The following is a 10,718-nucleotide window of genomic DNA, read 5'->3' on the forward strand; positions in this document are numbered from 1 at the left end:
ACTTACAGTGGAGAGAGAGAGAGAGAGAGAGAGAATCATGGTCGAGCTAGATTGACTTACAGTGGAGAGAGAGAGAGAATCATGGTCGATCTAGATTGACTTACAGTGGAGAGAGAGTCATGGTCGAGCTACTTTAACTTACAGTGGAGAGAGAATCATGGTCGAGCTACATTAACTTACAGTGGAGAGAGAATCACGGTCGAGCTACTTTAACTTACAGTGGAGAGAGAGAATCATGGTCGAGCTACTTTAACTTACAGTGGAGAGAGAGTCATGGTCGAGCTACATTAACTTACAGTGGAGAGAGAGAGAATCACGGTCGAGCTACATCCACTTACAGTGGAGAGAGAATCACGGTCGAGCTACTTTAACTTACAGTGGAGAGAGAGAGAATCACGGTCGAGCTACATCCACTTACAGTGGAGAGAGAATCACGGTCGAGCTACTTTAACTTACAGTGGAGAGAGAGTCATGGTCGAGCTACATTAACTTACAGTGGAGAGAGAGAGAATCACGGTCGAGCTACATCCACTTACAGTGGAGAGAGAATCACGGTCGAGCTACTTTAACTTACAGTGGAGAGAGAGAGAATCACGGTCGAGCTACATCCACTTACAGTGGAGAGAGAATCACGGTCGAGCTACTTTAACTTACAGTGGAGAGAGAGAGAATCACGGTCGAGCTACTTTAACTTACAGTGGAGAGAGAGAGAATCACGGTCGAGCTACTTTAACTTACAGTGGAGAGAGAGAATCATGGTCGAGCTACATCCACGCATAGTGGAGAGAGAATCATGGTCGAGCTACATCCACGCATAGTGGAGAGAGAATCATGGTCGAGCTACATCCACGCATAGTGGAGAGAGAATCATGGTCGAGCTACTTTAACTTACAGTGGAGAGAGAGAGAATCACGGTCGAGCTACATCCACTTACAGTGGAGAGAGAGAGAATCATGGTCGAGCTACATTCACTTACAGTGGAGAGAGAGAGAATCATGGTCGAGCTACATTCACTTACAGTGGAGAGAGAGGAACTTTGCATCCACCTGTGTGTGTTTTGTTCTCACGTCTGTTGCTTCACTTCCTGGTGATGATGTCAGCGGCTCGCTGTAATGTCACAGCTTGTGGTAAGAGCGTGACTGAGTCTTTCTGTGTAAGGAGCAGCAGGGAAGGTGAATCATGTGATCAGACAGGTGAGCTGGATCAGATACCAATCATGGTACCTCCGATCTGCTAATCCTGGCCTGGATCAAGTCCATCTTCAGAGCTCTCAGCTCCCTGCTGGACTGCAGCCAGAAGTGGACCCAGATTAGTCTCAGCTACCATCCTTGGAATGGCCTGGAATAGCCTGGGAAAGGTTTTTATACTGTTCTGGTACCCAGAGGTGCCACCTGGGATTAAAGAGTCACACTCAGAGTTTAAAGAAGAGTCAGTTTTATTTACACAAGCAGAAACTTCAGAGATTACAAACTAACACCGTCAGTCCAGTTCAGTCAGTTTATTGGTCCATGTGGCCATCCTCTGGCCAGTGAGAGAGCAGAGTAACACCACGGCAGTTCCTGATTGGTCAGAGGGCCATTCGGCTGACCCTGGTGACCTCAGACAGAGATCTTGGTGTTCCTGAAGCTCGAGTTGTCCCTGAAACAGAAGACAGAAGAGGTCTCACTGCTTCATCAGGATCGTTTCCCACAATGCATTTCACCAGCCAGCAGTGACAAGCACAGCTGTTAGTTTAAACACAGTGTTAGTGTCATCTGGGCAATCGTGGCTCAAGAGTTCGCAGTTCGTCCTTTAATCAGAAGGTTGCCGGTTCATTGTGTCCTTGGCCAAGACACTTCACCCAATGCCTACTGGTGGTGGTCAGAGGGCCCGGTGGCGCCAGTGTCTGGCAGCCTCGCCTCTGTCAGTGCACCCCAGGGCAGCTGTGGCTACAATGTCGGGGCGACCGTGGCTCAGGGGGTTGGGAAGCGCACCTGTAACCGGAAGATCGCCGGTTCGATCCCCGGCCTCTCTGTCCTTGGGCAAGACACTTTACCCTACTGGTGTTGGCCAGAGGGGCCGATGGCGCGATATGGCAGCCTCGCTTCTGTCAGTCTGCCCCAGGGCAACTGTGGCTACAACTGTAGAGAACACGTACATTTGATCTCAACTTTGACCTAAAGAAAACAAATGTCCTGATTTCCTTTCATTAGATGAAAAGTGGCTCCACTTCATGTCCCAAACGTCAACAGAGGACAAACCCAGTTTAGAGGATCATTAACCCTTTAAGACCTACCATAGAACCAAGAACACCAGAGCTGTACTTCTGTGGAGCCATTTTTGGGAGCATTTCAAGTTGCTATACATCAATACAACTGTTATAGCCCAAATTTTAATAATATGTATGCATTAAGTCCATAGTAACTACATTAATTGCAAAAAAGTGCAATAAACTACAAAAAATTTTGAAAATTGTTTTTTTTTTTTTTTTTTTTTTTTTTTTTTTTACATATATTTCTACTTGGAGAAATTTAAGTGGTTTATCCCTCAAAACTAAAAATTCAAAAAAGTTGCAAAAAATAGTTTACAACAACAGGAAATTTATTTTGTGTCTCCATAGTTTTATTTTTGAGATACACCAATTTTTATATACTACAGAAAAAAAGCATGTGCATAAAAATAAACTATTTAAAGCAGTGCAATTTGAGTTCTAAGCATCCCAGAAACTATTCAGAAAAGCATAAAGTCAAACATGACTTTTAAAAACACCAGTAAAGGCTTACAAGGCCTACAAGTAAAAAACTACATTTTCTGCAAAAATGACGTCACTTCCGGTTTCGGGGAGGTAATGGCGGACGTGCAATAGTTCGCACTGACGTCTGTTTCAACGTAGGAAGTGTTACGAACAGCTGATCGGATCGGCAAAGCGTATTTCTGGAAAATTATGTTTTTGTTCCTGCAAGCGCTTTTTATGCAATTTTTGCAAAATTTCCTTATGTGGAAGGAAACTGTGACCTAGGACAAGCTGATGGCATAAGATGTAAGTACAACTCCTCCAGTTTCACATGCAAAAGAAATTATTGCGCTAGCTTACGTGGTTCCGGTTCTACAGGGATTTAAAAATAGTTACGCAAAACGGAGCGTGCCCGCTCCGACCGGCTTTAAAGGGTTAAGTACAGATGGTTTAGAGTTGAGACAGTTCACTTTGATCACTGTCAGGTTCATATGAATACACTCAAAGCATCTCAACTACCAACCTGACCAGTACAGTGTTAGCAGCAGTAATAGTAGCAGTAATAGCAGTGGTAGTACAGTAGTAGTACCTGAGGCTGTCGTTGTGGGTCTTGTACTCCATGATGGTGTTAGCTGGAAGGTTCAGGACTCGTCTCAAAGTGTCTCTGATTCTGGACGTCGTCGTCTGGTCGTTGGACGTCCTGTTCCAGATCGACAGGATGTCCTCCTGACAGACAGACGGTTTACAGACAGATGTTATCATAAATGTACCACAGGCCTTCAAGCTGGCAGTAGTTAAACAGTAACTTGTTTAAACCCAGCAATCTTAGCTAATTGTAGGCCAATCTCCAAACAGCTAACAGATCATCTGCAGAGGAATGGCTTATTTGAAGAGTTTCAGTCAGGTTTCAGAGCTCATCACAGCACAGAAACAGCTTTAGTGAAGGTTACAAATGATCTTCTTATGGCCTCTGACAGGAAATGGTAAATCGACTGGTTCTCCTATAGCACTTTCCTACTCTGAGCTCTCAAAGCACTTTACATTATGCTCTTTCTCTGTAGGTGCGTTCTATCTAATATTTACACACATACATACTCCGATGGATGCATCGGAGTTCAACTTGGGGAACCAGCTTCCAGTTTGGATTCAGGAGACGGGCACTACCTCTAATTTTAAGATTAGGCTAAAGGAGCAGACTCCTGTCAGTGTGGAGGAGCAGCAGCGCCTCACCTTGATCAGCTCACTTCCAGCGCTCATATATCGGACTCATTGATTTGGTCTGTGAACACAGCGCGACAACATTGCTGCCACAGTCTTCTATACAGGACACACTGAGGCCAAACAAGACCCCACCCGTCCAGCTGAACCCACGCCGATCATTCAGAGCTACCCACCTGATCAGATCACATGATCCAGACTGAAAATGCTTTTACTTTGAAAGATGTCGCTGGAGAGGTCCCTGAGCTCTGAAAGTGGAATTCAGCACTGAACATGACGGGCGCTCAGTGTAGCGTTTCACATTCTTATTGTAAAACATTTTTATGTAGTTTATTATCACTGCAACATTATTATAATGGAAAGCAGCGTGTTGCCTTCAGGGACTGTGAGGGCTTCACAGACACAGAGGAGATTCAGCACCTGATGAACATTGCTTTAGTATGTGAAACAGATCATAGTTACAGTTACACACATTGTTAATTATTTCTTAATCTCTAATTGTGTAGCAGAGCTGTCCCCGCTCCTGTGTTGGGCTTCAGATATAAAAATCCAAATAACTGGACCTTTTTCATTACTTTTAGTTAGTCACAGGTTAAACACTTAAATAAAAGGACAGCTGTACTTCCAGGCTGAGCTCACAGGGCCCACTCCCTAACCCGGAGCAGGCTTTCCACCCTCCTCCTGCTTATGGCTCAGACTGACAGGTGCTGAACCTCCACCCAGTCACTTCACACTCAGCTGTCAACTCCCCCACAGCTGCAGGTCATGCCCTGATGAAGCCAAGAGAGCCACACCATCCACCCTTTCGCTCCATCCACAACAGGTATGAACCGAGTCAGTGATGGAGGGTGGGGCAGACCACTCCAGGACAAAGCCCACACGACTTATCCCGAATCTGAGGTTCAGCTAACAGACTGTGAGGATTTAGGTCAGCTGAAGGTAGAGCCCACTTTAAAAAAGGGGACCAGCACACCAAGGCACTGGGTAACCCTGGTAACCCTGCACGATGGAATCACAGAAGTCCTCTCTCTGCTTGACCTCTGCACAGACTTCCACAGTCATCAATTGCTGTACTTTAGTAATACAGCTCTATTGTGTTTTACTTCGATAGCACTGAATCACAGTTTGAGCCCTGATCTTAAAGGTAGAGAAGGTCTCCGCTCTGCCTCACATTCTCCCTCTGAATACTCTCAGTCTGAGACTGACTCAGAGTAACACTGCAGTGGTTGTGTGGTTACCTGGAAGCGTATGGAGACCACAGCCCCACAGATCTCCTCTCCCACCATGAACTGCTCCCCTAGCATGGCCAGGATGATGTTCTCCCAGAACCGACTCGCCAGACCCTTACGCAGCCGAATGATCCACTTCCCCCCACTGCGGTTAGACTCGTCCTGCACAGGTGAGACAGACACAACAGGTGAAACAGGTACGAGACACAGGAGGGAGTTTGAGTGCGTCTCTGTATCCGATTGGCTTGTTCATAGGTGTCCTGTCATGTGGTATGGTTCTGCAGGTGACAGTCATGTGACCACATGGGACATGTGGGGGACAACTGGTATGAGCAGTACAGCAGGGGGGCGGTACAGGATTACTGCAGCATCACAGCAGGTTTACATCGTTTGAACTCCAGTATCAGTACTGCATTAGGGCATGAGTACATCTTCAGGATTACTCCTGCAGTACTCGAGTACACTGATGAGCAGTTAATACTTTCCTGTTAAAACAGGTTTTCTGTTAAGAATTCTTAGTTGAATTATTATGTATTTTAAGACTACTTGTTTAATTTCATGTGTTTTATTTAATCTTTTGTATTGACTATGACCTAATGTTCATGTTAATTTTAGCCTGTTGTGTACAGCTTTGGGACCGCTCGTCTGTGAAGAGCACTTCACAAATACAATTTTCTTTATATAGCACGTTTAAACCAGGGGGTGCACCAAAGTGCTTCACAGTAAGGAAAACCAGTAAAACGATTACACTGAACAGTAAGTCATTAAAACAAGGTAAAATAGAGCAAGTAGAGAAAACAAACAAAAAGCATTAGCAAGTAGAGATAGGGAGAAATCATGATTATCCAGAGAAATGAGTAGTGATACAGCAATTAATGAGCGGTGAGAATTAGCGAGTTGGAAAAGCCAGGTTGAATAGGTAAGTTTTCAAGCGTGTTTTAAAGGATTGCACGGAGTCAGAGGTACGAATGGTAGCAGGAAGACTATTCCAGAGGTTTGGTGCTGAAGAGGCAAAGGCACGATCACTCCTAGTCTTCAGACTAATACGACGTAAATCTCATATAAAAGTAATTTAACCAGGGTTGAGGGGAGGATCTAAGATGCCTCATCTTTACGGGGGCCACTAGGTCCAAGGTGGTTGGCGGCTGGAAGCCAAGTGTGAAGCGGTGGGAATGAGAATCAGGAACTCCATGTCAGAGGCCAAAGTCCTCAGCCAAAAAAGGTTGGAGTGCCCACTCCAGGTGAGGGACAAGTTAAAGTCCTTCACTTGGGGAAGTGAGTATCTCGAAGTCTTGCTCATGAGTGATGGGAGAAGGGAGCGGGAGATTGACACATGGATTGGTGCTGCAGCTGCAGTGATGGATGCTGTACCGGTCCATCGTGGTGAAGAGAGAGCTGAGCATAAAAGCCAAGCTCTTGATTTACTGGCTGATCCACGTCTCCACTCTCACCCATGGTCACGGGCTGTGGGTAGTGACCGAAAGAGACTGTGGATACAAGCAGCAGAAATGGGCTTCCTCCGAAGGGTGGCTGCTCTCTCAGCGAGAGCTCACACCCCTCCACATTAAATGGAGACAGTTGAGGTTGTTTGAGCATCTGACCAGGATGCCTCCTGGGCAAGGTGTGCTTGTCGGTGTTCTCCTCCGACAAGCTGGAGGAGGTGGCCAGTAAGAGGGAGGCCTGGTATTCTCTGCTTAGGCTACTGCCCCGTGACCTGTCCCCCAGTGAATGAAGATGGATGGATGACCCCAATCTAATAACACTTCATCAACACTAAGAATTCATTAATACTTCATTCATTCATTAGTACTTTCTTGATGTGGGTGTGACTACACACAGGTGTGTCTGGTTTGTGGTGATGTCACTGCAGCACTGCATGTGTTGTGTGTCTATGATGATTTTATTGTTGTACTTTCATTTGTCTGAGCAGCAAAAATCCAAATCTGTACTACACGAGTACTGCAGGAGTACTGGGTACTTAGTTACCTCCCACATGGGTTTGATGCCCTCCTTGAACAGGTGGAAGTCGCTGTGCCCGCTCAGGTCACCTGGCCTCACCAGATGACTGTAAAACCTCCAGAACTGCTCCACCTGAACACACATTACTGATTATCAGAACGATCGATCACACAGACTTTACTGATCGAACCTCTGGTCAGATTGATCATGTGACTGAATCAGAGAAAAAAGAAATGCAATTGTGTCAGACTAAAAATATCAGTAAAGCTGACGGTGTGTGGTCTCAGAGGAGGCGTGTCCTCAGAGAAAGTTGCGTGTCCATACGTACCGAGGCCACGGTGCCGATCTGTCGTATGTTCTGCTCGTAGCTCAGAGAGCTGGCGGGACGGCTCGGGGTCCTCCTGCTGTACCAGAAGGTGTAGTTATACTGCAGGGGGTGCTCACCTGCACCTGGGCACACCGTCTGCAGGTTACAAAACACACAGGTCACACACATCACAGCCTGCTGACCAATCAGGTCCTCACAGTCTGAGGGTCTTCAGGTTTTTAAGAGTGTCTAAACTCAAGGTGTGTCCCAAGTCAGGGCCTGCGTCCTTCGGAGGCCGCATTTGAAGGCCGATTACGTCACAGTGACGTGACGAAGGCTGTCCTAATTCAAAGGCTGCTGCAAGTGTGGCCCACAAATGCGTCCTCCTTTTCCTCAAATTTGAAGGATGGGTTGGGTGTATCCTTTGTGGCATTCATATCCCAGGATTCATAGCACAGCAGAGAATAAAGTGGGGCCGCCGAAGAGTAAACATTTAAAAAAGTGCTGAGTTTTATGACTCTTATTTATGCGGCGATACAAAAGTTGCAATAGTGAGGAACATTAAAACAATACTTTTAGCTACCTGTCAGCAAAGTCACGTGACATTGTTTTTATAAAGCATTTATAATGTTCAACAGTTTAATCCTACAGAGAATGTGATGATTTTATGGATAATTAAAGTCAGTCATATATCCACAAACACAACAAGCTGAAAGTCAGTGATGCTGCGCTGACGTCTCTCTGATTGTGGAATAAAAGTATGAACATGTGAGACTAGTCTCATGAAAAACATTAGCTCATTGTTATTTACTAGCTAATCGAGTCCAGTGACAGTTCAGAAATGCTCAAATGTAAAACCTGAAGGTCCTCACGTCTGAGAGTTTCTACTGGCTTCAAATAAACTTTATTAACACAGCAGCTGACCGGCGAGGTCTAAACACCAATCAGACAAGGCCACAATGAATAACAGCTGCAGCTTAAAATGTCATCGTGAAGAGGAAAACAACCGTCAAATCACCACGGAAACAGTAACACGCTATAAGATTGGCCTGATTGGTGCTTGGACCTCACCTGGTCTCTGACTACAGACTCGGTGCTGTCTGTCCTATAAGGCCACGTGTCTGAGTGAGACTTTCACCTGGATAAATATGGGATAACATAATGTGCCTACAGACACAGGTGAGCATGATGTAGACATGTGGAACGGTAACCAGGGACACAGGTAACACAGAGGAGCAGGTTACCTTGCGGCGGTTGTTGTTGTTGTTGTTTCCATCGGCATTGTCAACGTGACAATCTGTCTCCTGTGCGTTGTCATCTTGGGGACTGAAAGACAAACAGGAAGTACTCAGCAGGTAATCATAGGTGTCACCTGTGCCCATGGTTTATGCTGGATGAACAGCTAAAATGCTTGATTCATCTTTACGTTTACATTTCCACTGATATGTAGCCTGCATGTATTATCACAGCAGGGCTGCTGTGCACCGAACGACCAGCAGATGGCAGCAGTGAGCTATTAAACGGGGCTCCGTGAGACCGAAACGATTGGCTGGAAAGATCCGACACACCGCACCGTCACTACTCACAGGTGAAGTCGCCCCTTTATCTCACATGTCCTTCTTAAACTCCATTTAAAAGACGGAGCCCTGCGCTGACGTCACACCTCCACAGGTCCTCTCACTTGTACACAACAGCGCACGCGACCGTCTCACGCTCCGAAACAAACGGACTGTTCAGGGAGCCTGTGTCAATAAAGTTTAAACCCCGACTGTCTGGATAAAAACGCTGTTGTTAACGGCTAACTCTTATTTCACACTGTCTGTTTAAATAAAGTTTGAATGAATCACACTGGATGCTAGCTCTACGTGCTCGAGCGTTATCTGCAGTTATTTCCGGGTCAAAGGTTAGCCTTACCGCTCCAACTGATCCATGTCTCCTCCGTCTCTAGTTCTGCTCCTTATCTCCGCCTTTATCACCTTTACTTTTCTATTTTTAATCTATTGTCCCTACTAGGCTTCTACTCAACACACTGGACTGCGGTGACGGCTTCTGTCAATGCGCATGCTTACGGCGGAACACTGGACGGAAGGCGCGAAGGCACAAATTTAATAGCTGTCACTAATCGCACTTTCACGAAAGGTTATAAAAGCGAAACGTTGTTACGTCCATATGTATGGAGGACCAATGCGGCATAATTGACTACTTTAAAAAATAATAATAAGTGATAAAAAAAATATTATGGCGGACCCATAGTGCGTAAAGTACAAAATTATATTTATAAAAAATATATGAAGGACCAACACTGCATAAATCAATACATTAAAAAAAACGATAAATGAAAATACATTGCATGCTTCTCAAGTCAAGTCATCTTTATTTATATAGCACATTTAAAGGGCATCTAGTGTCTGCCAAAGTGCTGAACAGAAGGATAGCATAATCAAATAAAAAGAATTAAAATAGATAAGATGAAAACATAGAAAAAATTGTGAGACATCCATATCTGTTTGTAAAAATATATGTGTACATGCAAATATGCACATACATATACAAGAGTGTACACATTCACACCCAAGCATACATACGTGAACATAAAATACATGTACACATTTATACAAGTTCAAACCCGACACAGACGGTTTAATAGGATTGTGTGGTCAACAATGTCAAATGCTGTCTAAGGAGTTTGGAAAGAAAAGTGTCTGGACTTCTTTAAGTTGCTTGAACTGGGCCATCTGACCTCAGGAAATCACATGATAGGGTGGGGCCAGATTTCACAATGAGCTCACCTGAAACCCTGGTTGATTGTGACCCACACCCATTTTCACACCTTGGCTCATCTGATTACGTAGAGGATCATCAGGGAGTCCTTTGTCCCTCTTTGGGGGGTGGGTTTACTCCCACAGTGCTTAAATCTGGGACTCTCCACCTTTGACTCTTAGAACTGAAGAAGCTTATCAGGCGAGAGGTGAAACATCTTCAAGCAACAAGGAAGTCCAGACACTTTTCTTTCCAAGCTCCTTAGACTACGATGGCCTGGATGACTGAGAACCTTCACAGACACGTGTCATATGCTGCACTCAGGTGTAGAAGAATTAAAACTACTTTTTCCAGAGTCAGCAGCTAAAAGCACATAATTGAACACCTTTAATAGAGCAGACTCTGTACTGTGGAAGGATCTAAAATCAGACTGATATTTATCCAGAATATTATATGTCTAAGAACAAGGTTATGGTGGAGGACAACTTTCCAAAGACGTTTAGACAAAAATGGCAGCTGGGAGATTGGTCTA

The 10,718-nt window shown here is 45.0% G+C and overlaps 1 protein-coding gene across 1 annotated transcript; it reads right to left on the reverse strand.

Annotated features, from left to right (window-relative positions):
- Positions 1-1,401: 1,401 nt before the first annotated feature.
- On the reverse strand, positions 1,402-9,492 carry LOC134624165 (eukaryotic translation initiation factor 4E type 2-like). Its single transcript, XM_063469145.1, has 7 exons — positions 9,341-9,492; positions 8,671-8,752; positions 7,448-7,582; positions 7,147-7,251; positions 5,170-5,322; positions 3,303-3,439; positions 1,402-1,638 (listed from the first exon to the last, which is right to left on the reverse strand). The coding sequence occupies exons 1-7, from the start codon at positions 9,355-9,357 to the stop codon at positions 1,599-1,601; spliced, it is 669 nt and encodes a 222-aa protein (XP_063325215.1). The 5' UTR covers positions 9,358-9,492; the 3' UTR covers positions 1,402-1,598.
- Between the last annotated feature and the right edge of the window lie 1,226 nt (positions 9,493-10,718).

This window comes from Pelmatolapia mariae, linkage group LG3_W, assembly GCF_036321145.2.
Source record: "Pelmatolapia mariae isolate MD_Pm_ZW linkage group LG3_W, Pm_UMD_F_2, whole genome shotgun sequence".
Lineage (NCBI taxonomy): Eukaryota > Metazoa > Chordata > Actinopteri > Cichliformes > Cichlidae > Pelmatolapia > Pelmatolapia mariae.